Here is a 26,853-nt window from a genome sequence, read left to right as displayed (position 1 = left end):
CTCAACCTTTCTCTTCCCACTCATATCCCACTTTAAGTAATCGCTATGCCGGTGATTAGGGTGGTAGCAAAGGGAAGGTTGAGAATCACTGTTCTTGACTCAATTGTTACTGAAATATTTTCCTTGAGAAAAATTGTCATTGGCCCATTTCCTTTGGAGTTCTGAAACCGTGCACAGGACGAGTCAATGAGGGACGATTAAAACAGTGGTTTTCAAACTTTTTTTTCACCCACATGCCATCTTAAGCAATCCCTTACTAATCACAGAACACCAGTGGCATAGGGATTACTTAAAGTGGGATGTGAGTGAAAAGAACCATTGGTGTAGATGCTTCGTATTCTGCATGGAGGTTGGTGACCAGTGGTGGTCCGCAGGGATCTGTTCTGGGATCCCTCCTGCTTGTGATGTTTGTGAATAACTTGGATGAGGAAGTGGAAGGGTGGGTTCGCAAGTCTGCAGATGACACAAATGTTTGTGGATATCCTGGAGGGTTGGCAGGAGTTACAGAGGGACATTGATAGGATGAAGAGCTGGGCTGAGAAGCGGCAGATGGAGTTTAACTAAGAAAGGTGTGAAGTGGTTCATGTCAGGAGGTCCCATTTGAAGGCAGAATCCAATGTTAGTGGGAGAACTCTGAGCAGTGTGGACAGACTGAAAGATCTTGGGGTCCATATCCACAGGGCACTCAAAGCTGCTGCACAGGTTGATGGTGTATGGTGTGTTGACCTTCATTAACTGTGGCATCGAGCTCAAGAGCCTTAAGGTTCTTGATGTTGCTGCTATATGAGATCTGAGTTAGACCCCACTTGGAATATTGTGTTCAGTTCTGGTTGAATTACTACAGGAAGGATGTTCATAGGGTGAGGAGGAGAACATGCTTTATGAGGAGAGGTTGAGTGAACTTGGCCTTTTCTTCTGGGAGCAATGCAGGACAAAGGGAGACCTAATAGAGGTGAATAAGATGATGAGAGACATTGGAGAGACTTGGAGCAATGGAGGATGTGGGGAGACCTGATATAGGTGAACAAGATGATGGGAGGCACTGATCGTGTGGATGGCCAGAGGCCTTTTCCCCAGGCCTGACATGGCTAACACAAGGGGGATAGTTTTAAGGGGCTTGGGAGTAAGTACAGGGGGGGATGCAAGGGGTAAGTTTTCACACAGAGAGGGGTGGGTGCATGGAACGCGCTGCCGGCAACGGTGAAGGCTTGGACAATGGAATCATTTAAGAGACAATTAGACAGGTTCATGGAACTGAGAAAAATGGAGAGTTCTGCAGTGGGGAAACTAAAGGCTGTTGGAGTAGGTTATTGGGTTGGATCAACACTATGGGCTGAAGGGCCTGGATTGTGCTGGAGATTGTGATGTTCTATGGTTAAAGGCTCAAATTAACTCTCAGGGTCCTTCTCAGCCAAAAGAGTGGTGAGCAGAATGGACACACTTTCTCGTTGTGGCCGAATCTGCATTTCATGGTCTGTCATAAACCTCCTCCTTCTGTATTTCCAAAGACCAAGAACTCAAAGCCTCCACGATCTCCCTCACAACAGCTCGTGCTGAGGACCAGGTGAGGAGACAACATCAGACACCATACCCAAGGTGTGGACTCGTAAGACATCCCTGCTCCTGGGCTCAGCCCCCTCATTCTCCATTCACCTGTGCACCCACCTACACTCTCAGGTCTCATGGTACCTCCCACTCCCAATCTCTCACCATTCACACTATGGCACAGAAACAGGCCCTTCAGCCACTCCAGTCTGTGCCAAACCACTTTTCTGCTTAGTCCTACTGACCAGTACCCAGTCAATAGTCCCCTATCCCTCTCCCATCCACATACCTGTCCAAATTCTTCTCTAATGTTAAAAATGAGCCCACATTTACCACTTTAGCTGGCAGCTCATTCCACACCCCCACCACTCTCTGTGAAGAAGTTCCCCCTCAACTTTCCCCTTTCACCCTTAACCCATGTCCTCTGGTTTGTATCTCACCTACCTTCAGTGTAAAAACCCGACCTACATTTACTCTGTCTGACCCCCTCATAATTTTAAAAACCTTGATCAAATCTCCCCTCATTCTTCTACGCTCCAGGGAATAAAGTCCTAACTTGTTTAACCTTTCCCTGTGTCTCAGTTCCTGAAGTCCAGGCAACATCCTAGTAAATCTTCTCTGCACTCTTTCTATCTTATTGATATCCTTCTTGTAGTTTGGTGACCAAAACTGCATACAATACTCCAAATTTGGCTTCACCAATGTCTTATACAACTTCACCATAACATCCCAACTCCTGTACTAAATACTTATGAAGGCCAAGATGCCAAAATCTCTCTCTACGACCCTGTCCACCTGCGACACCACTTTCAGGGAATTATGTACCTGTATTTCCAGGTCTCTCAGTTCTACCACACTCCTCAGTGTCCGTCCATTTACCGTGTATATCCTTTCTTGGTTTGTCCTTCCAAAATGCAACACCTCACACTTGTCTGCATTAAATTCCATCTGCCATTTTTCAGCCTATTTTTCCAGCTGGTCCAGGTCCCTCTGCAAGTTTTGAAAACCTTCCTCACTGTCCAAAACACCTCCAATCTTGGTGTCATCTGCAAACTTGCTGATCTAATTCACCACATTATCAATCAGATCATTGATATAGACAACAAACAACAATGGTCCCAGCACCGATGGGAGAAGCCAGAGAGTAGTGGTGGATGATGTTTCTCAGACTGGTCACAGGCCTCCAGTCTGAGAACCATCATCCACCACTACTCTCTGGCTTCTCCCATCCAGCCATCATTGAATCCAGGTCACTACTTCACCATGAATACCCAGCATCTGAACATTCCTGACTATCGTATCATGTGGGACCTTGTCAAAGGCCTTACTAAAGTCCATGTGGTCAACATCCACAGCCTTTCTTTAATCTACTTTCCTAGTAACCTCCTCAAAAATCTCTAAGATTAGTTAAACACGACCTTCCACTCACAAACTCACGTTGACTGTCCCTAATCAGTTTCTGGTTGTCCAAATAATTGTATATCCGTTCTCTTAAAACTCGTTCCGATAATTTACCTGCTACTGATGTCAGGCTCACCAGCCTATAATTTCCAGGGTTACTTTTGGAGCCTTTTTTAAACAACCACATGGTGAGCTCCCCTCCAATCCTCTAGCACCACACCATGGCTAAGGACATTTTAAATATTTCTTCCAGAGCCCCTGCAATTTCTACACCAGCCTCTCTCAAGGTCCAAGGGAATATCCTGTCAGGCCCTGAGGATTTATCTACCCTTATTTGCTTTAAGACAGCAAGCCCTTCCTCCTCTTTAATCTGTGTAGTTCCGTGACCTCACTGTTTGTTTTCCTTCCTTCCCACGACTCTGTGCCCCTTTACTGAGTGAACACTGATGAATAAAAACATTTAAGATCTCCCCATCTCCTTTAGCTCCCTACAAAACTGACCGCACTGATCTTCAAGGTTTTCATTTTTGTCCCTTACTATGCTTTTGCTCTTAATATACCTTTATACATTAAACATTACAGCACTGTACAGGCCCTTCGACCCTTCATTTTGTGCTGAACCATTTAACCCCCCTCCCCTACCCTATAACCCTCTCCTTTTGTCCATGTGCCTATCTAATAGTCTTTTAAATGCCCCTAATGTTTCCTCCTCCACCACCACTCCTGGCAAGGCATTCCAGGCCCCCACAACTCTCCGTGTAAAAGCTTACCCCTGATGTCTTTCCTATACTTCCCTCCTCTACTGGTTGTTATTCCCACCCTAGGAAACAGGTATTGGCCGTCCACCCTATCTATGCCTCTCATAATCTTGTAGACCTTGATCAAGTCCCCTCTCATCCTTCTACATTCCAAAGAGAAAAGTCCCAGCTTTGCCAACCTTGCCTCATAAGACATGCCCTCAAATCCAGGCAACATCTTGGTAAATCTCCTCTGCCCCCTTTCCATAGCCTCCACATCCTTCCTAGAATGAAATGTGGTCTCACCAGAGACTTATAAAGCTGCAACCACATGACTTCTCTACTCTTATACACAATTCCCCTATTAATGAAGCCCAGAATCCCATAGGCTACCAAGAGGGATGTATGGACATGAACCCCAAGATCCCTCTATTTATCCACGCTCTTAATTAACTGACCCTTAATCCTGTACTCAGCTTCCTGGTTAGTCCTTACAAAATGTATCACCTCACACTTGTCCAGATTGAACTCCATTTTACATTTTTCTGCCCAACACTGCATCCTGTCTACATCCACATGCAACCTCTGACAACCTTCAGCTCCATCTACAATTCCTCCAATCTTCGTGAAATCTGAAAACTTGCTCACCCAACCTTCTGTATTGTCATCCAGATCATTTATAAATATCATGAAGAGCAGGGGACCGAGATCTGATCCCTGTGGCTCTCCACTAGTCACTGCCCTCCATGCAGAGAACCTCCCTTCCACCACTACTCTGTCTTCTTCCTGCAAGCCAATTTCCAGACACCCAAGGTCCCACTGATCCTATGCCTCTTGACCTTCCAGATGGGTCTCTCATGGGGGACCTGATCAAACACCTTACTGAAATCCATATAGACCACATCTACCGCCCGACCCTCATCAATTTCTTTCATCACTTCCTCAAAGAACTCAATTAGGCTTGACCTTCCCTTCACAAAGCCCTGCTGACTGTCCTTGAGTCGACTGGACTTCTCCAAATGCTCATAGATCCTATCCTGAAGAATCCTCCCCAACAGTTTACTCCCCACTGATGTAAGGCTCACTGGTCTATATTTCCAGGATTCTCCTTATTACCTTTATTAAACAAAGGGACTGCATTTGCCATTTTCCAATCCTCTGGCACCTCCACGTAGAGGATTCAAAGACCATAGTTAATGCTCCCGCAATTTCTTCTTTTACCTCCCACAGCAACCTAGGGTATCTCTCATCCGGCCCCGGGGATTTATCAATCTTGATGTTATTTAGAAGATTAACACCTTCCTCTTCCAAAATCACCACATTATCCTGTTCAAGGTCCTTTTTTCTTTTAAATACTGATGCAGAGTATTCATTCAGGACCACCCCTACCTCCTCCTCCACCCCTACCTCCTCCTCCACCCCTACCTCCTCCTCCACCCCTACCTCCTCCTCCACCCCTACCTCCTCCTCCACCCCTACCTCCTCCTCCACCCCTACCTCCTCCTCCACCCCTACCTCCTCCTCCACCCCTACCTCCTCCTCCACCCCTACCTCCTCCTCCACCCCTACCTCCTCCTCCACCCCTACCTCCTCCTCCACCCCTACCTCCTCCTCCACCCCTACCTCCTCCTCCACCCCTACCTCCTCCTCCACCCCTACCTCCTCCGCTTCTAGGCACATGTTGCCTCTTATCTTTTAGTGGCCCTACCTTCACTTTTGTCACCTTTCTATTTGTTTTTAAACATACCAATAGAATGCCTTGGGTTTTTCCTTAACCCTACCTGCCAAGGCCTTTTCGTGCCCCCTTCGAGCTCTCCTAATTTCCTTCTTCAGCTCCTTCTTGGCTTCTATACATTTCCCATGAGCCCCATCTGTTCCCTGCTTCCTATATCTAATGTAGGCTTACTTCTTCCTCTCTACAAGTCGCCTCACCTGTTTCATCATCCACTGTTCCCTTTTTCTACCATTTATTCCCTGTCCTGGACCCAGCTCAGTTGGTCCCATAACTTCCTCCACATTACTTCTGTGCTCTCCCCCTTGAACATCACTTTTCAATTCATATTCCCCAGTTCCTGCCTAATCCTTTCATAATTAGCCCTTCCCCAGTTAATCACTCTCCTATTTAGGTTGAGTTCATCTTTTTCTATAACTATACTCCCCCACCGAGAGGTCGACCACTTGACCTGGTTCATGACCCAGCACCAGATCCAGTGCGGCCTCTCCTCTCGTCGGCCTGTCCACATACTGTGTCAAAAATCCTTCTTGAACACACCTAACCAATTCAGCCCCATCTATCCCTTTTGTAGTCAGGAGGTCCCAGTCAATATTAGAGAAGTTCAAATCTCCCATGACTACAACCTTGTATTTCCAGCTCCATTCTAAAATCTGCCTGCTTATCTGCTCCTCAGTGTCTAGGAGGCTATTTGGGGGCCTATAGATGACTCCCAGCTCAGTGATTGGTCCCTTCCTATTTCTGATTTCCACCCACACCGACTCAGTGGACTCACCTTCCTCAGCGTCCTCCTTCTGTATAGCTGTGATACTAACCTTAAGCAACAATGCCATTCCACCCCTCCTTCCTCCCCTCCAATTAAAAAAAAATCTATACCCTGGTATCTGCATCATCCAATACTGTCCTTCCTCCAGTCAGGTTTTAGTAATGGCCACAACATCGTAGTTCCATACACCGATCCAAGCTCTAAGTTCATCGCCTTTATTGCTTATACTCCTAGCATTGAAATAGACACATTTTAACCTTTCTGACTGGTTGCATTTACCCCCTTCCTGTCTTGCCTCAACACAGGACCCATAGCATCCTGCTTTTGTCCTACTACCTTTTGCATTCATGATCTGATTCCCAGCCTCCTGCCAAACTAGAAACTCTTAGGATTTTCCTTCTGTCAAAGCAACCTCATGTCTTCTTTTAATCTTCCTGATTTCTTTCTTGAAGGTTTTCTTGCATTTTTAATACTCCTCAAGTACCTTATTTTCTCCATGTTGCCTGTGCCTGTTCTACACCTCTCTCTTCTTCCGAACCAGATCCACAACATCCCTCGATACCAAGGTTCCCTCTACCTGTGAACCTTGCCTTTAATCCTGACAGGAACATACAAACCCTGTACTCTCAAAATTTCACCTTTGAAGGTCCTCCACTTACCTCGCACGTCCTTGCCCGAAAACAACTTATCCCAATCCACGCATTCTAGATCCTTTCTCCTTTCCTCATACTTGGCCTTTCTCCAATTTAGAATCTCAACCCGAGGCCCAGACCTATCCTTCTCCAATTAACTTGAAACTAATGGCATTACACCTATCCAGTCTCGTTCCTTAATACGAGATCCAGTATTGAACCCTCTCTCATATGTGCCTCTATATATTGATTTAGAAAACTTTCCTGAACACATTTGACCAAATCCAAGCCATCCAACTCTTTTACAGGATGGGAAACCCAGTCAATATGGGGTAAGTTAAAATCCCTGACTATCACAACCTTATGTTTCCTGCAGCTGTCTGCAATCACTCCACAGATTTACTTCTCCAATTCCCGCTGACCATTGGGCGATCTATAATACAACCCCATGAGTGTGGTCATACCTTTCCCATTCCTCACTCAGCTCCACCCATATAGCCCCAGTAGATGAGTCCTCTGGTCTGTCCTGCCAGAGCACAGCTGTCATATTTTCCCTGACGAGCAATGCCCCCCACCCCACCACCCTCCCCGTTCTATCATGTCTGAAGCAACAGAATCCCAGAACATTGAGCTGCCAGTCCTTCCCCTTCTGCAACCAAGTTTCACTAATGGCCACAATGTCATAATTTGTCTGCCTTTCTTACAATACTCCTTGTTCGAGAACATTTCCACTATGTTAACCCGTTGACTCTAACGGTGCATGTAATTTTCACATCATTTTTTTTCCTCCTCCACTCCTCTATCTGCTCTGACACTCCAGTCCACCCCTCCCTGCAAATCTAGTCTAAACCCCCCCCCAGAGCAGCAAGTACATTAGTCCCCCTCCAGTTTAAATCAAACCATCCCACCATAACAGGTCTCACCTTCCCTGGAAGAGCCCAATGATCCAGAAACCTGAAGCCCTCCCTCCTGTACCAGGTCTTCAGCCAGGTTAAGCTCCATTACCCTCCTAGTTCTAACCTCACCAGCACGTGGCAATCTGAGATCACTACCCTGGAGGTCCTGTCCTTCAACCTAGCGCCTAACTCCCTGAACTCTCCTTGCAGAACCTCCTCACCATTCTTACCCATGTCATTGATCCCTGCCTCAACATTTGGCTGCTTGCCCTCCTTTTTGAGAACACCATGAACACGATCTGAGATATCTCAGATCCTGGACCAGGGATTATCCAGTATCTTCATTCTCTTCCACAGAACTTCTTATTTGTCACCTTCACTATGGAATGCCCCATCACTACAGCTCACCTCTTCTCCTCCCTTCCTTTCTTAGCCACAGGTCCAGACTCCATGCCAGAGACCTGATCTCCTGCCCTTACTTGAGCTGACCTGCTGAGTTCGTTTTGTTCCTTGAAAAGGGGGCCCTTTCTTACTTCAACTTCTGCCTGAAGCCTGTTCTGCCAAAGTTTCTTTGCCCCCTCAATGACCACTCCACTACACAGTCCCTCCTCTAATCAGCTTCTTGCTCCAATTTCTGTCAATGCCAGAGAGGATCACCTCACATTTACATGCACTGCACTGCCTCTGCCATGTTTCTGCCCACTCACCCAATGGATGCACCTGCCTCAGGCTTCCCCTCCCATCCAACTGTGATTGATGCTTAACCCCGTCTCTGTGCCTGATGTGAACAGTTGGGGTCCCAGGGCCCAAACTTCACCAATCAATAGCTACTGCTTGTCAAATTACTCAGAATTCCCACTGTTTCCTGGGGCCCGACCAGTTCCTCCTCCACATCCCAATTGTACCCCAATTCCACCAGCTTCCATTTTGCACACTTATGTGTGCGATGTGACCAAAAACCTTGTGATAATCTAAGTACAAAACCTCCACTGGTTCCTGGATAGGTAGTTGCATGATAAAGAAATCCCAGCAGATGTGATCCATGTTGAACTTGCCCAATCCTGTCAGCCCTCCCAAGTGCCCCACATTTATCATTGCCTCTGGCATTTTACCCACTGGCAGGCTGACCAATCTACAATCCACATGGCCTTGTACACGACCAAACCAAGGGCACCCGTAAATTGGAGGAGCAACACATGATTTTCAATCTGGGTGCTCTCCATCCGGACGTCTCCGGTTCCTGCCGGCCCACTCCCCATTCTCCCTCCCTTCCCCATCCCTCTGTCTCCTTTCCTCCCCCTTCCCTCTCCATTCACCGATCCATCTCCCCTCCCTCTGTTTGATGCTGTGCCCCCCCTCCCTTATCCACCTATTACCCCCCCTGCCTGTGGGACTGTGCTCCTTCCACCCCCCAATCTTGTTCTGGCACCTGCTTACATTTTGCTCGATAAAGGGCTTAGGCCCGAAATGTTTGTTCTGTATCTTTATTGTTGCTGTATAAAGGACACTGACCTGTTGAGTTTCTCCAGCTTTGTGTTGTTACTTCAAACATGGTGTCTGCAGACTTTCATGTTTTACCAGCCAATCTACAATCCCATTCACTCAATGACAACAGTCCAAAGGTCTGACTGACCACCACTTCTACCTGCATGGCACTCCTACTGCAACATTCAGCAAGCCACACTGTTGGTGCCCAATTCCCTGACAAGGCTGAGTCCTGAAATGCATCCCTCCTTGACAAAACTGCCTCGCTGAGCATACAGACTCTCTGACATCTCGCTGCCACAGACCTTGCACTGGAAACAGCGACACCCTCTCCCTGCCAGGTTACCATCCAACCCCCAACAGTTCCACTGAAACAAGTCCTGGCCTTATGGTTTGACAAGATGGATTTCTCCTGCTCCCCTGTGGGAGACACATCTCACCGTCTCCAATCGAAACCTGGAGGTCCTTGACAGCTTTCGCCTTCATTTTCCATGGACTCCGCTGGGGGCTGAGGATCGTTGTGACATCTGTATCCCGTGCTGCAAGGAAAGGCCACAACAATAAATCAGGGGCTCACTGCAGAGACATTCCCAGCCTTGAACTGCCCCACAGGGACACGAACGGATTCATTGAGAAGGTCACAGAGAGATGAGAGCTTTGCAACATGGGCAATTCAACACAGTTCATTGAGTGCAAGGTGATCCACATTCCAATGCAGATACCACACCCCAAAGATACATCCACTGTAGATCACAGCTCTCCAGTTACACCCACTGGAGACCCCACACCCCGTTACACCCACTGTAGAGCCCACACCCCGTAACACTGTAGAGCCAACACCCCCAGTTACACCCACTGTAGATCCCACCCCAGTTACACCCACTGTAGACCCCACACCCCCAGTTACACCCACTGTAGAGCCTATACTCCCAGTTACACCCACTGTAGACCCCACACTCCCAGTTACACCCACTGTAGACCCCACACCCCCAGTTACACCCACTGCAGATCCCATACTCACAGTTACACCCACTGTAGACCCCACACCCCCAGTTGCACCCAGAGCCCACACCCCCAGTTACACCCACTGTAGAGCCCACACCCCCCATTACACCCACTATTAACCCTATACCCCCAGTTACACCCAATGTAGAGCCCACACCCCGTTACACCCACTGTAGAGCCCACATCCCCAGTTACACCCACTGTAGGACCCACACCTCCAGTTACACCCACTGTAGATCCCACCCCCAGTTACACCCACTGTAGAGCCCACACCTCCAGTTACACCTACTGTAGAGCCCACACCCCCAGTTACACCCACTGTAGAGCCCACACCCCCAGTTACACCCATGTAGAGCCCACACCCCCAGTTACACCCACTGGTAGAACCCCCCGCAATGCGACCAGACTCACGGTAGATGTCCACAGTGGAGAGAGCTGCGTGCACCCTTTTCACTTCCGTGAATGTGGCCCTTCTGGTGGTGAAGGGAATGCTGTTCAGCCGGTTGTCCCCACGCTTCAGGACGGGCACTCTGCTACTGAAGAAGATGCCTCTATTGTAGCTGGGAGCTCGGAGGAAGATGGCACGGGCTTCCTCGAGGAAGTCTGACCAACTCAGCAACAAATCTTCAATATCCTGCAAACCACATGGCCCAGCTCACAATCATGGTCACAAATCTAGTGGGTGCGGGTATCACTGGAAGGAGCTCAGACATCCGTGTGCCTTTTGAGCCCTGATTGCTTATGGTCAAATACTGGGAAGCAGGGGCTGTGTTGACAAATTAATTGCTCAGGTGCAGATCAGTAATTGTACCACACCAGTTGAAGAGAATTCTCCCCAGGCTCCTGGCTGCTAAAGAGTAGATTATAACAGAAACCAAAGACACACTGCCATCCCCACAACTGTCATCCTGACTGCATCTGCATGGGAACAGTCTCTAGGAATGAGTACTGATCTGCTGGAGCCTGAACTCCATCAACGGACCAAGTCTTTATAACCATAGAACATTACAGCACAGAACCAGGCCCCTTCGGCCCTTCTAGTTGTGCTGAACCACTTTTCTGCTGAGTCCCACTGACCTGAACCCAGTCCATATTCCTCCATACCCCTCCCATCCATGTACTGTCCAAATTTCCCTTAAATGTTAAAATTGAGCCCACCATTCTCTGTGTGAAGATGTTCCCCCTAAACTTTTCCCTTTTCACCCTTAACCCATGTCCTCTGGTTTGTATCTCACCCACCCTCAGTGGAAAAACCCTGTCTACATTTACTCTTTCTGTTCCCCCTCATCATTTTAAATACCTCCATCAAATCTCCCCTCATTCTTCTACGCTCCAGGGGATAAAGTCCTAACCTGTTTAACCTTTCCCTGTAACTCAGTTCCTGAAGTCCGGGCAACATCCTAGTAAATCTTTCTATCTTACTGATATGTTTCCTGTTGTTAGTTTAATTTCAATTCATTAAATGAAATCCCTGACAACAGAAACACATGCCACGAGACTAAGGGTTCACAGAACTGACATCCTTGAGGAAAGGACTTCTCTTGTTCCCCAACTCAAACCCACCAACAAAGCTAACGTCACAAGCAACAAACCTGCAGCCAGCGACAGGTCGCAGAGTTGAACATGTCCCACTGCAAATGTACCAACTATGCTAACGACATTGTTATTTAACTCATGAATACTGATGACCAACATTGATCCCTGCAACACACCACGGCTCCAGACCTCCAGTTGGAGTGATAACTGTCTACACCTCTCTTCTGCTGCACAGCATCGAGCCCTATCTTCAACTAATTGGCCACCTTGCCACGGATCCAATGTGATCTGACCGTCTGGATCTTGACCTGGATCCCATGGAATCTGACCACCTGGATCTTAGTTTGGATCCCATGTAATCTGACCATCTGGATCTCAACCTGGATCCTATGTGATCTGACCATCCGGATCTCACTCTGGATCCCATGTGATCTGTCCATCCAGATGTCACCCTGGATCCCATGGGATCTGTCCATCCGGATCTCACCCCAGATCCCATGGGATCTGACCATCCAGATCTCATCTCAGATCCCATGTGATCTGACCATCCAGACCTCACCCCAGATCCCATGTGATCGACCATCCAGATCTCACCCCAGATCCCATGTGATCTGACCACCCAGATCTCACCCCAGATCCCATGTGATCTGACCATCTGGATCTCAGCCTGGATCCCAAGTGATCTGACCATCTGGATCTTGCCCTGGATCCCTTATGATATGACCACCCACAGCAGCCAGCTGGTCCGAATGAAGCCTCCCGCACTCCCCCACCCTGGTTTTCCCCCCACACCCGGTCTGACTGAGCCCCTCCCTGTTCCCCCCACTCGGTGTCGCCCACCTCTCCTGCCCAGTCCAACTGCCCCCCGCCTGATTTCTCCTGTCTCCCTCCCATCTTGTCTGACTGACCCCCCCCACCTTGCCTGCCCCAACTCAGTCTGACTCCAGCTGGGTCCACCACCTCCGTGGGGCTGCCTCCCTGTGTTGACACAGCCACTAGCTCCCTGTGTTCATGTACAGACAGGCATCCTGTCTCTGCTGGCATGGGGTGGAGGGAGATCACAACCTCCTGACCTTGACGAGTGCAGCTTCATTGTAGCGCCTCATCGAGGCTCCCGCTGACTTTGGGGCATGGCTTCGATTCTGTCCGTCTCTTACTCCCTGGGCCACACCACGCTTGGCACGCACAGTATATCGGTGAAAGGTCTTGTGCTGAATGACAACATCCCTGGAGAAGGAAATAGCAAGACACAGTAACGAGATGGGATGCATTACCCCCTGGTTTCCACATCACCTACACAGGCCAGAGGTAGCATGCGTGGACACCAATTCCCAGGGACACCCGGACTGCCAGCACAGAAGACAGTGGGAAAGACTGGGTCTGTTTTCCCTGGAGAAGTGACGTGATTGATGAGGGGTACCGGAGGTCATCTGTACAAGGTGAAGGGAGGAAGGTTTAGGGAGACGTCAGGGTTAAGTTTTTTCTTACAGAGTTGTGGATGCTGGAACATTAGGGGCATTTAAGAGATTCTTAGACAGGAACATGAATGAAGGTGGATAAGTCTCCGGGACCAGACGGGATCTTCCCCAGGACACTGAGAGAAGTGAAGGAGGAAATAGCAGAGGCTCTGGCGGTAATTTTCCAAATGTCATTAGATATGGGGATAGTGCCGGAGGATTGGCGCATTGCGCATGTGGTTCCGTTATTTAAAAAGGGTTCAAGGAGGAAGCCTGGCAACTATCGGCCTGTAAGTTTGACGTCTGTGGTAGGTAAATTAATGGAGAAAATTCTTAGAGATAGGACTTATAAACATCTGGATAGACAGGGTCTGATCAGGAGCACTCAACATGGATTTGTGGGAGGAAGGTCACGTTTGACCAATCTGATTGAATTTTTTGAAGAGGTGACTAGGAATGTGGATGAGGGTAGCGCAGTGGATGTTGTCTATATGGACTTCAGTAAGGCCTTCGATAAGATACCACATGGAAGGTTAGTTAAGAAGGTGCAGTCTTTAGGTATAAATTTTGAGATAGTCGAACATTGGCTGAAAGGGAGAGGCCAGAGAGTGGTAGTGGATAATTGTCTGTCAGGTTGGAGGCCGGTGACCAGTGGTGTGCCTCAAGGATCTGTATTGGGCCCATTGTTGTTCGTTATATACATTAATGATCTAGATGATGGGGTGGTGAATTGGATTAGTAAATATGCAGACGATACTAAGATAGGTGGAATAGTGGATAATGAAGAAGGTTTTCAAGGATTGCAGAGGGATTTGGGCTGCTTAGAAAAGTGGGCTGAAAAATGGCAGATGGAATTTAATGCTGATAAGTGTGAGGTGCTTCATTTTGGTAAGAAGAATCAGAACAGGACATACGTGGTAAATGGGAGAGCATTGATGAATACAGAAGAGCAGAAAGATTTAGGAGTAACGGAACATCGTTCCCTGAAGGTAGAAACCCACGTGAATAGAGTGGTGAAGAAGGCTTTTAGTATGCTGGCCTTTATCAATCATTGCATGGAATATAGGAGTTGGGAGGTGATGTTGAGATTGTATAAGACGTTGGTGCGGCCTAATTTGGAGTTCTGTGTGCAGTTCTGGTCGCCTAATTATAGGAAGGATATAAACAGAGTGGAGAGAGTGCAGAGAAGGTTGACCAGAATGTTGCCTGGGTTTAAGCATCTAGAGTATAGGGAGAGATTGGACAGATTAGGTCTTTATTCTTTGGAGCGTAGAAGGTTGAGAGGGGATTTGATAGAAGTATTTAAGATTATGAAAGGGATAGACAGAGAGGATGTGGATAGACTATTTCCGTTAAGAGGAGGAAAGATTAAAACAAGAGGACATGAGTTAAGAATTAAGGGGCAGAGGTTTAGAGGTAACATGAGGGGGAACTTCTTTACTCAGAGAGTGGTAGACGTGTGGAATGAGCTTCCGGGAGAAATAGTGGCGGTGGAGTCAATTGTATTATTTAAGAAAAGGTTGGACAGGTATATGGATGAGAAGAAGATGGAGGGTTATGGGCATTGTGCAGGGAGGTAGGACTAGAGAGGGGTGTTTGGTTCGGTGCGGACTAGAAGGGCCTAATGGCCTGTTTCCGTGCTGTAATTGTTATGTTATCTTATGAAAGAAAAAGAGGTAGAGAGAATTTGGACTTTCTTTTTGGTTGGAATACACATTTCTTGGTCAGTACAACATCGAGGGCTGAAGGGCCTGTACTGTGCTCACTTGAGACATTGAGGTTAAGGGAAATCTTTAAAGGGAACATGAGGGAGAATGACTTCACACAGAAAGAGGTGGGGGTGTGGAATGAGCTGACAGCTGAAGTGGTGAATGTGGGCTTGATTTTAACATATAAAAAGAATTTGGATGGGTACATGGATGGGAGGGGTTTGGTCCAGGCGCAGGGCAGTGGGACTATGTAGAATATAGTTTGGCATAGACTAGATGGGCTGAAGGGCCTGGTTTGGCACTGTAGCAAATTCCATGAGTCTATCTGGAGAGGCACGCGATTATAGAATTTTCCAGCATTGAAAAAGCCCTTTGGCCCAATCCCACTGGCAGCCAAGGTGGCCTTCCTCACTTTCCTCCACAACACCAATCTTGGTGTCATCCACAAACGTACTCACCAAGTTCTACATTGCCACCTCTGTTACTACGGTGGACCCAGCACCAAACTCTGGTCACTCCCACCATCAATCCCACTCTGCCAATTGGTCAGCTCACCTTGGATCCCATGGGCTCTGACCTTCCCTGCCAATGTGGTGAAGTCAATGTAGACATGGACAACGTCTACCCTGCCCTGCTCTTGTCAAGGTTCTTGGTCCTTGAATGAAGGAGGGAGATACAGGAGACTGCCAGAGTTGGAATGTCGAGGGGTTCAGCAGCATTTATTGGGGGTTGAGATCCTGCGTCAGGACTGAGAGTGCGGAGGATAGAAAGGAGGAGGGGTCATTATGTGGAGGAGGGGAGGGTGAAGGAGATGGAGGGGAATGAGTGGGAGCACAAAGGCCATCAGTGGGGAAGGGATCATGGGAACCATTATGGGAAATAGGAAGGGCAGGGGGAACAGGTTTGGGGGAGGGAGTGAGAAAGCGAGAAGGGGGAACAAAAAAATGAGGAGAGAAGCTGGGGAGGGGAGGATGACCTGAAATGGATAAATTCATTGTTTCCACCACTGGCTGTAGACTCAGTTAGGACACAAGGAGCGGTTTCTCTATGTTGTGTTGGAACTCTGCCAATGGAGAAGGTTGAGGATGGACAGGTCATAGGATGGAAGGGGAACTGAAATGTCAAGGTTGGGAAGTGAGGGTTGAGATACCTGGAGCATTGGAAATAATCTCTGCAACCTCCTTGGCCACAGGGGAGGTGTGGAAGTTTGGACAATGGCAAATTTAGTCCCCTTGTCTATAAACGGTAATAGGGAGAATCCTGGGAATTTCAGACAGGCGAGTCTTACGTCAGGGGTGTGCAAATTAATGGAGAGGATTCTTAAGGACAGGATTTATGAGTATTTGGAGGTCCAGTCTTCTCAAGGATCGTCAGCATGGCTAATTGAGTTTTAATGAGGAGGTAACAAAGGAAATTGATGAGGGTAGAGTGGAAGATGTGGATCATTTGACAAGTTCCCCCATGAGACTCATTCACAAAATCATGAGCACGGGATCAGTGGAACTTTGGCTGTTTGGATTTAAAAAATTGGCTTGTAGGTAGAGAGCAGAGAGTAGTAGTGGAAGGAAAGTATTCTGCCTGGAGGTCGGTGACTAGTGGAGGGGCCGCAGGAATCTGTTCTGGGACCCCTGCTCTTTGTGATTTTTATAAATGACTTGGATGAAAAGGTGGAAGGATGAGTCAGTAAGTTTATGGATGATATGAAGGTTGGAGGAGTTGTGGATGGAGCTGAAGGTTGTTGAAGGTGACAAGAGGATATAGACAGGATGCAGAGTTGGGCAGAAAAGTGGCAGATGGAGTTCGATCCGGATCAGTGTGAGGTGAGGATTTTGGAAGGACAAACCAGAAGGGTGAGCACAGGGTTAATGGCCAGAATGTGGATGAACAGAGAAACCTTGGGATCCATATCCTTACATCCCTCAAGGTCACCGCACGGGTTGATAGGGTAGTTAAGAAGGCCTATGGGATGCTGGGCTTCATTAATAGGGGGACTGAGTTCAGGAGTAGAGGGGTCATGTTGCAACTCTACAAATCTCTGGTGAGACCTCACTTAACATATTGTGTTCAGTTCTGGTCACCTCATTATAGGAAGGATGTGGAAGCTGTGGAGAGGGGGCAGAGGAGATTCACCAGGATGTTGCCTGGATTGAGAAACAAGTCTAATGAGGCAAGGTTAGCAGAGCTGGGACTTTTCTCTTTAGAGTGTAGAAGAATGAGAGAAGACTTAATAGAGATCTACAAGAGGTAAGGACGGCTAAGGTTTTTGGTATCGTCACGGGTATCACTTGAGGTCGAGGATGATGGACTTTGTTCCATTTTCCACAGAGCGAAGACGCCTGTGTGTGTATTTGTTTATTGGGGACTTGATGTTTCCTCCAAGAAGCACACAATACTTCACAAATTAACTAATTCCAATGGCAAGAAAACCACGAGGATATTTGGGTATGTATAGGTTGGCACAACATTGTGGGCCTGCACTGTGTGCAGCACAAGGGCCTGCACTGTGCTGTAATGTTCTATGACAGGTAACTGGGAGTTTGGGATTGCTACTGTGGACAGAGTGCAGGTGCTCTCGTGAACTTACTGATACTGAGGCCATGGGAGCACTGAGTGCAGCAGACCAGGGTGGAGGAAGAGCAGACAGACCTTTACTCCAGTACAAAGGCTGTTTCGCTCCCTCGTCAGTGGAGTGGGAGGAGGTGTAAAAACATGCTGCACCTCCTGCAGTTGCAAGAGGAAGGGCTGGTGTCATGGTCAGGGTGTGGGATGAGACCAAGCATGGACGGAGTGACCCATGCAGAAGGCAGGCAGAGGTAAAGAGGGGAAGACGTGGCAGGTGGTGGGATCCCGCTGCAGCTGGAAGGCAGAGGGGGAAATGCACACAGTCTGTGTGGTCTCACCATTGCCTTGTCCAGCTCCACAACCCACCCAATGAAGGCCAGACCACTAAACACCTTCCTCACATCCTGCCCACCTGAGCCATCCCTCTCACAGAACGATGTCCTGCACCCTAGGTCAGGAAGCAATACTTGCCCTCGAAACACAGCTCCAGCGAAATGCCCACCACCTGTCATGAGAATGACCCAGACCGTCTCAGGACTGAGGCTAAGGAGCGATGCCAGGAAGCTGTTCTCATCCTCCCCAGACATCTGTAGGAAAGCAGCAGTCACCACCAGTTAAAAGCACTGGCCAGCCTTCTGCTTCTAATGGCTTCATCCAAAATACAGCTTGCAGAACAGTTGACACTTTGATCTAAACACCTAACAGTCCCTAGAGCAGTGGTTCTCTACTTTTTCTTTCCACTCACAAACCACCTGAAGTAATCCCTTACTAACCACAGAGCACTTATGGCATAGAAAGGTGTAGGTGCTCTGTGGTTAGTAATCGATTACTCCAGGTGGTACGTGAGTGGAAAGAAAAATGTTGAGAATCATTGTTCTAGATTGAAAGTAGCAAATATAATTCCTTCATTCAAAAAAAAGACAAAGACATGAACAATAAAGCTTTGAGATGCACCACTGAGAAAGTTCAAATCTTCTCCTTTTAGGAAAACTACTGGAGGGTTCGGTTAACACTTCTCCCTGGGGAAATGCAAGAGGACCCCATTAAAAGTGCTTACCAAGGCTCTTGGAAAACATTCAAGGCAACGTTGCAATACTTAGAGCACCGCATTCAGTTCTGGCAACACCTTATAGGAAGGATGTGGATCCTTTAGAGGACGCAGAAGTGATTTACCAGTACACTTCCAGGATTGGAAGATATGTCATGAGGAAAGGTTGACGGAGCTATGGCTTTTCCCTTTGGAGCGACGGAGGGGCAAGAGTATGCAAGATTATGAGGGGCAGAGATAGGGTGGACAGCCAGTACTTTTCCCCAAAGGTGACAATGGCCAACTCCAGAGGACATCTGTTTAAGGTGTGGAGGAAGGATTAGGAGACATCATTTTAACACAGAGTGGTGGGTGCTGGGGGTGGTACAATAGGGATATTCAAAAGACTCTTAGGGGCGGTACAGTTAGTGTAACGCTGTTACAGTACCAGTGATTTGGGGTCGAATCCTGCACTATCTGTAAGGAGTTTGTATGTTCTCACCATGTGTATGTGAATTTCCTTTGGGTGCTCCAGTTTCCTCCCACCGTTCAAAATGTACCTGGGTGTAGGTCAATTGGGTGTAATTGGGCAGGACAGGCTTGTGGGCTGAAATGCCCTGTTCCTGCACTGCATGTCTAAATTTAAATTAGATAGGCATGCTGATACAAGAAAAATTGAGGGTTATGGGCTGCGAGGTTAGTATGGATTAATTTGTGGGGAGTAGGATTATGTGGGTCAGTTCAGCATCATGGGCTGAAGGGCCTGGACTGGACGGTCTTATGTATCAGAGATTGATAGGTTCTTGATTAGTCAGGGCATCAAAGGTTATGGGGAGACGGCTGGGCAGTGGGCTGAGTGGGGAAATGGATAAGCTCATGATTAAATGGTGGGGAAGACTCAATAGGCTGAATGGCCTATTTCTGCTCCCATGTCTCATGTAATCAGCACAAACCCAAGTTAAACACCCCTGAGCAGCTCAAAAAACAGGACCATGATGTGAATGTACCAGTGGCCTGCTATACATAAGGTGTATATGCTATACATATTCCCTGGGAACAATGAGAATGCAACCCTTAAAGAGAGCTCTTGGTCTACTGCCGTTCATAAATCAGTACTGAGCATCAGAGATGTTATGTTGATGCTGTATGAGATATTGGGGAGGCCAAATTTGGAGGATTTTGTGCAGTTTTGGTCACCGAACCACAGGAAAGAGATCAATAAGATAAAAAGAGTTCAGAAAAGATTTACTAGGATGTTGCCCGGACTTCAGGGACTGAGTTACAGGGAAAGGTTAAACAAATAAGGACTTTATTCCCTGGAGTGTAGAAGAATGAGGGGAGATTTGATGGAGGTATTTAAAATGATGAGGGGGACAGACAGAATAAATGTAGACAGGGTTTTTCCACTGAGGGTGGGTGAGATACAAACCAGAGGACATGAGTTAAGGGTGAAAGGGGAAAGGTTTAGGGGGAACATGAGGGGGAACTTCTTCACACAGAGTGGGTTGGGGTTGTGGAATGAGCTGCCAGCTGAAGTGGTTAATGTGGGCTCAACTTTAACATTTAAGAATTTGGACAAGTACATGGATGGGAAGGATATGGAGGGCTATCAACTGGGTGCAGGTCAGTGGGACTGGGTCGAATAAATACTTTGACATGGACTAGATGGCCAAAGGGCCTGATTCTGAGCTGTAGTGTTCTGTGATTCTGAAGATCATGGTTCTCGTTACATCGCATTTATTACAACAAACGCAGGATACTGACGGGCCTCCTCTCTCCCTATGCTGAACACAAGACACTGACGGGGTTGTGCTCTCCATGCTGAATGCATGATAATGACAGGCCTGCAATCTCCCTGCTGTGCTGAACACAGAACACTGATGGGCCCGAGCACTCCCCGACGAGCTAGACGAAGAACACTGATGGGCCTGCGCTCTCCCTGTACTGAACGCAGGATGATGATGGACCTATGCTCTCCATGCTGAACGCAGGTGAAGGGCCTGCACATTCCCTGCCATGCTGTACGCAAGACACTGACGGGCCTGCGCTCTCCCTGTGCTGGACACAGGACACTGACGGGCCTTGTGCTCTCCCTGTGCTGAATGGAGGACCCTGTGGGCCTCAGCACTCTCTGCCGTGATAAGACAAATAGTTTAACATTCCCCAAAGACAGTTTGTGGGAAGGTTCTGCCCAACAGGCTGATTTTTCTCACACAGAACAATCAGAGCAGTTGCGAGAGAATTGAATGGCTGTGACATTCTTCTCAGAAAGGTCCAATCTTCTTTTTCTCAGATGGGAAATTGGGGACTGGAGGAGGTGGGGGTTGGGGAAGAGGAGAAGAGGGTTGGAGAGGTGTCAGCTCTCCACATTACCTGCTTTCCCTGCAGGATGCAGCGGTACACAGAGAGGTACTCTCCCTCAACTGACCGAAAGAGGATGCGAGGATGATACCGGCAGGGAGACCTCTCTTCTACAGGATGTTCCCTACTGACTGCACTGGAAACATGCTGCGTGCTGTGGAAATCCAGCCCCTCAAGATCGGCATAGGAATCCCATTCGTCAGAATCAGAGCCAGATATACTGGAGACATCACCTGGAAGAGAGGTGTGAGAGGCTGAGCAGGAGGCTGAGCAGGAGGCTGAGCAGGAGGCTGAGCAGGAGGCTGAGCAGGAGGCTGAGCAGGAGGCTGAGCAGGAGGCTGAGCAGGAGGCTGAGCAGGAGGCTGAGCAGGAGGCTGAGCAGGAGGCTGAGCAGGAGGCTGAGCAGGAGGCTGAGCAGGAGGCTGAGCAGGAGGCTGAGCAGGAGGCTGAGCAGGAGGCTGAGCAGGAGGCTGAGCAGGAGGCTGAGCAGGAGGCTGAGCAGGAGGCTGAGCAGGAGGCTGAGCAGGAGGCTGAGCAGGAGGCTGAGCAGGAGGCTGAGCAGGAGGCTGAGCAGGAGGCTGAGCAGGAGGCTGAGCAGGAGGCTGAGCAGGAGGCTGAGCAGGAGGCTGAGCAGGAGGCTGAGCAGGAGGCTGAGCAGGAGGCTGAGCAGGAGGCTGAGCAGGAGGCTGAGCAGGAGGCTGAGCAGGAGGCTGAGCAGGAGGCTGAGCAGGAGGCTGAGCAGGAGGCTGAGCAGGAGGCTGAGCAGGAGGCTGAGCAGGAGGCTGAGCAGGAGGCTGAGCAGGAGGCTGAGCAGGAGGCTGAGCAGGAGGCTGAGCAGGAGGCTGAGCAGGAGGCTGAGCAGGAGGCTGAGCAGGAGGCTGAGCAGGAGGCTGAGCAGGAGGCTGAGCAGGAGGCTGAGCAGGAGGCTGAGCAGGAGGCTGAGCAGGAGGCTGAGCAGGAGGCTGAGCAGGAGGCTGAGCAGGAGGCTGAGCAGGAGGCTGAGCAGGAGGCTGAGCAGGAGGCTGAGCAGGAGGCTGAGCAGGAGGCTGAGCAGGAGGCTGAGCAGGAGGCTGAGCAGGAGGCTGAGCAGGAGGCTGAGCAGGAGGCTGAGCAGGAGGCTGAGCAGGAGGCTGAGCAGGAGGCTGAGCAGGAGGCTGAGCAGGAGGCTGAGCAGGAGGCTGAGCAGGAGGCTGAGCAGGAGGCTGAGCAGGAGGCTGAGCAGGAGGCTGAGCAGGAGGCTGAGCAGGAGGCTGAGGTGATGACAGGCAGTAAAACCACAAACTCATGAACACCACATTGATCAGGAACAACAATTTTAAATTTACTAAATTTTTAAATGTAGACATACAGCACGATAACAGGCCATTTCAGCCCATGAGCCCTTGCCGCCCAATTTACACCTGATGAACCTACAACCGCATGTACATTTTGAACGGTGGGAAAAACTGGAGCCCCTGGGAAAAATGTGCAAACTGCGGGATTGAAACCCCAAATCGGTTCTGATCAATCGCATTGTGCTAACAAAGTGAAGCCCATTTGAGCAGTGGAGGCAATCTCAGTAAATATATTTCAGACAAGGTTGGATAGATTTTAAATAGCAGAGGAATTCAGGGATGTGGGAAAAAGGTAGATGGAGATGAGCCTATCATCAGATCACCCATGATCTCATTGAATGGCAGGGTAGGCTCGATGGGCCGGATGGCCGACTCCTGCTCCGAGTTCTTATGTTCTTCCATCCCATCGCACACTCCCGGGGTCAGACACAAAGTGAAGCTCCTTCTGCACCGTCCCATTGTACACTCCCGGGGTCAGACACAAAGTGAAGCTCCCTCTGCACCATCCCATCGCACACTCCCGGGGTCAGACACAAAGTGAAGCTCCCTCTGCACCATCCCATCGCACAATCCCGGGGTCAGACACAAAGTGAAGCTCCCTCTGCACACTCCGGGGTCAGACACAAAGTGAAGCTCCCTCTGCACTATCCCATCGCACACTCCCGGGGTCAGACACAAAGTGAAGCTCCCTCTGCACCATCCCATCGCACACTCCTGGGGTCAGACACAAAGTGAAGCTCCCTCTGCACCATTCCATCACACACTCCCGGGGTCAGACACAAAGTGAAGCTCCCTCTGCACCATCCCATCGCACACTCCTGGGGTCAGACACAAAGTGAAGCTCCCTCTGCACCATTCCATCACACACTCCTGGGGTCAGACACAAAGTGAAGCTCCCTCTGCACCATCCCATCACACACTCCCGGGGTCAGACACAGAAGCTCCCTCTGCACCATCCCATCGCACACTCCTGGGGTCAGACACAAAGTGAAGCTCCCTCTGCACCATTCCATCACACACTCCTGGGGTCAGACACAAAGTGAAGCTCCCTCTGCACCATCCCATCACACACTCCCGGGGTCAGACACAAAGTGAAGCTCCCTCTGCACACTCCCGGGGTCAGACACAAAGTGAAGCTCCCTCTGCACACTCCCGGGGTCAGACACAAAGTGAAGCTCCCTCTGCACACTCCCGGGGTCAGACACAAAGTGAAGCTCCCTCTGCACACTCCCGGGGTCAGACACAAAGTGAAGCTCCCTCTGCACACTCCCATTGTACACTCCCAGGGTCAGACACAAAGTGAAGCTCCCTCTGCACCATCCCATCGCACACTCCTGGGGTCAGACACAAAGTGAAGCTCCCTCCACACCATCCATCACACATTCCCGGGGTCAGACACAAAGTGAAGCTCCCTCTGCACCATCCCATCGCACACTCCCGGGGTCAGACACAAAGTGAAGCTCCCTCTGCACACTCCCATTGTACACTCCCAGGGTCAGACACAAAGTGAAGCTCACTCCACACCGTTCCATCACACACTCCCAGGGTCAGACACAAAGTGAAGCTCCCTCTGCACCATCCCATCGCACACTCCCGGGGTCAGACACAAAGTGAAGCTCCCTCTGCACCATCCCATCGCACACTCCCGGGGTCAGACACAAGGTGAAGCTCCCTCTGCACTATCCCATCGCACACTCCCGGGGTCAGACACAAAGTGAAGCTCCCTCTGCACACTCCCATTGTACACTCCCAGGGTCAGACACAAAGTGAAGCTCCCTCTGCACCATCCCATCGCACACTCCCGGGGTCAGACACAAAGTGAAGCTCCCTCCACACCATCCATCACACATTCCTGGGGTCAGACACAAAGTGAAGCTCCCTCTGCACCATCCCATCACACACTCCCGGGGTCAGACACAAAGTGAAGCTCCCTCCACACCATCCATCACACATTCCTGGGGTCAGACACAAAGTGAAGCTCCCTCTGCACCATCCCATCGCACACTCCCGGGGTCAGACACAAAGTGAAGCTCCCTCTGCACCATCCCATCGCACACTCCCGGGGTCAGACACAAAGTGAAGCTCCCTCCACACCATCCATCACACATTCCTGGGGTCAGACACAAAGTGAAGCTCCCTCTGCACCATCCCATCGCACACTCCCGGGGTCAGACACAAAGTGAAGCTCCCTCCACACCATCCATCACACATTCCTGGGGTCAGACACAAAGTGAAGCTCCCTCTGCACCATCCCATCGCACACTCCCGGGGTCAGACACAAAGTGAAGCTCCCTCTGCACCATCCCATCGCACACTCCCGGGGTCAGACACAAGGTGAAGCTCCCTCTGCACTATCCCATCGCACACTCCCGGGGTCAGACACAAAGTGAAGCTCCCTCTGCACCATCCCATCGCACACTCCCGGGGTCAGACACAAAGTGAAGCTCCCTCTGCACCATCCCATCACACACTCCCGGGGTCAGACACAAAGTGAAGCTCCCTCTGCACCATCCCATCGTACACTCCCGGGGTCAGACACAAAGTGTCTGGGTGTTTTATGTCAGACTCGGTATCATTACGAAGCAAGGACATGTCACACAATACCTGCTATTCTTTCAAAGCCCTCAGCAGTGACGGACTGGGCTCCCATCAGCTTTTGCCTCAAGTTAAACCTGTGCCAGTCCAGTTTGTAGTGTTCAGTCTGCAGAGAGAGAATGCAAAGCTGATCACTGATTCAGATTCTGATTTATTGTAAGAGTGCAATATCACATTCACATCACATTCAACCCTGAGATTCGGTTTCCTGCAGGTGAGATAGAATTACCACTTATTGGCAGTGCAAAAAAAACTCTACCCACTATCCAGATGTCAACAGAACTTTAACAAAGGGAGGAAACAAAATCAATAAAGCGCACAAGTCAGAGTCCTTAAATGAGTCCCTGATTGAGTTTGTCGTTGATGGTGGAGGGGGAGCAGCTGTTCCTGAACCTGGTGGTGCGAGTCTTTCCTGACAGCAGCAGCGAGAACTGGGTGCTGGGTGGCGTGAATCCTTGATGATTGCTGCTGCTCTCAGATGGGCAGCATTCCCTGCAGATGTTCTCGACGGTGGGGAGGGTTTTGCCTGTGATGTCCTGGACTGTGTCCGCTATCTTTTGGAGAGCTTGGCACTCGGGGTTATTGGTGTCCCCATATCAGACCGTGATGCAGCCGGTCAGCACACTTTCCACCGCACCTCTGTAGAAATTTGCCAGCGTTTCTGGTTTGATACCAAAACTCCTGCAAACTCTTGAGGAAGTCGAGGTGCTGATATGCTTTCTTCATGATGCCATTGGTGTGTTGGGTTCAGGAAAGAACCCCCGAGATAGTGACATCCAGTCTCTCTCTTGCCTTCTCTACATCAGAGAGACCAGTTGCAGATGAGGAGATCGCTTCGCCCAGCCACAACAAAAGCGACCTCCCCGTAGCCAACCATTTCAATTCTGAGTCACACACTCAGGCTCACACGTCTGTCCGTGGCCTTTCACACGACCCCACCCTGATTGGAGGAACAACACTGAGTTCATTGCATTCCACTAATTAGCTGCCCTTTCCCCCCCTCCCCACCATTAACTAATTATTCCAGTTCCTACTTCCTTCCTCTCTCCACCTAGCTTAGACTCCTTCCTCTTCCCCTCCCCCTCCCCCCCCACTGTGGTCATTCCTCTGCCTCTCCACTTCTCACCTCCCACCCTGTGGTGAATGTCTGCCAAGCTGCCTGTCTCCCCTCTGGCGAGCCTCGCTGTACTAACATTGGCTGTGGATGATCTCTACTGTTAAGGACACTCCCCTTGGGTATAACTGTGTCTGCACCTATTGTCTTTCATTATTGAACCATGAGTTTCTGCTCATAAAAGCCATGATTATAGTTGGACCACATCGTCTTTGTCGACTTCATCAACTGGCACTTCAATTTTATTGGCAGAAATGGATGGAGCCCTCAAGCCAGAGCGGCTGATAATCGACCAGTAGAGAAATTTTCAACCACTGGATTGCTTGTTTTGATTATTACATGGCTCGAAACAGCGTGGTCGATGAGGCGATACAGTGGGGCCACCTGAACTCTCTGCTGGGTGAGGTCCCTTTCGCCGTAACGCAAGGAGCTACCACTCTGGCTAGAGCCCGAGAACGTCTGACCGCTTACTATGCAGCGCCACGGAATGTGGTGCTTGCTCGACACCACTTGCTGACCAGACGCCAGAAACCCGGGGAAAGTGATGTTGCCTGTGCACTGGCCCTCGACTCGCTGGCAAATGAATGTGATGTCAGGGCAGTCAACGTGCAACAACACCGCAATGCCTTGAAGCTGGATGCTTTAGTCAACGGGATTGACTCCAGTTACATCCGACAGAGGCTGCTGGAGACGGAGCCCTTAACCTATGACCGGTCAGTCACTTTAGCCAAAACACTGAGAAGTGCCATGCGGTCCAGTGAAATGCTAGAAACTGAAAAGGAAACATCCAGGAGTGCTGGAACCCCGAAGGAAAGAAAAAGGTGAACTCCTGAAAAATGCTACTTCGGTGATAAGAGCTGAAACCCCAGACAGAAGGGCCTGGTTCGATTTGCTACCTGCAGCTATTGTGGGAAACTCAGCTACTTTGCTAAAGAGTTATAAGGCGAAAAGTACTCCCA

At 49.5% G+C, this 26,853-nt stretch overlaps 1 protein-coding gene across 5 annotated transcripts in view; it reads right to left on the bottom strand.

Annotated features, from left to right (window-relative positions):
* ankzf1 (ankyrin repeat and zinc finger peptidyl tRNA hydrolase 1) overlaps positions 1 to 26,853 on the bottom strand; it is a 59,476-nt gene that overhangs the window by 11,605 nt on the left and 21,018 nt on the right. For all 5 annotated transcript variants that reach the window (XM_069936077.1, XM_069936076.1, XM_069936079.1 and 2 more), the window contains 6 exons: positions 24,790 to 24,886; positions 20,864 to 21,084; positions 17,935 to 18,050; positions 12,809 to 12,962; positions 10,611 to 10,833; positions 9,635 to 9,733 (listed from right to left, as the gene is read on the bottom strand). In XM_069936077.1, the coding sequence (XP_069792178.1) occupies positions 9,635 to 9,733; positions 10,611 to 10,833; positions 12,809 to 12,962; positions 17,935 to 18,050; positions 20,864 to 21,084; positions 24,790 to 24,886 (910 nt within the window). The remainder of the gene's footprint in view (positions 1 to 9,634; positions 9,734 to 10,610; positions 10,834 to 12,808; positions 12,963 to 17,934; positions 18,051 to 20,863; positions 21,085 to 24,789; positions 24,887 to 26,853) is intronic.

This window comes from Narcine bancroftii, chromosome 4 (assembly GCF_036971445.1).
Source record: "Narcine bancroftii isolate sNarBan1 chromosome 4, sNarBan1.hap1, whole genome shotgun sequence".
Taxonomy (NCBI): Eukaryota; Metazoa; Chordata; class Chondrichthyes; order Torpediniformes; family Narcinidae; genus Narcine; species Narcine bancroftii.
The sequence above is the reverse complement of the archived record's forward strand: the minus strand, read 5'-3'. Positions and strand labels throughout refer to the sequence as shown.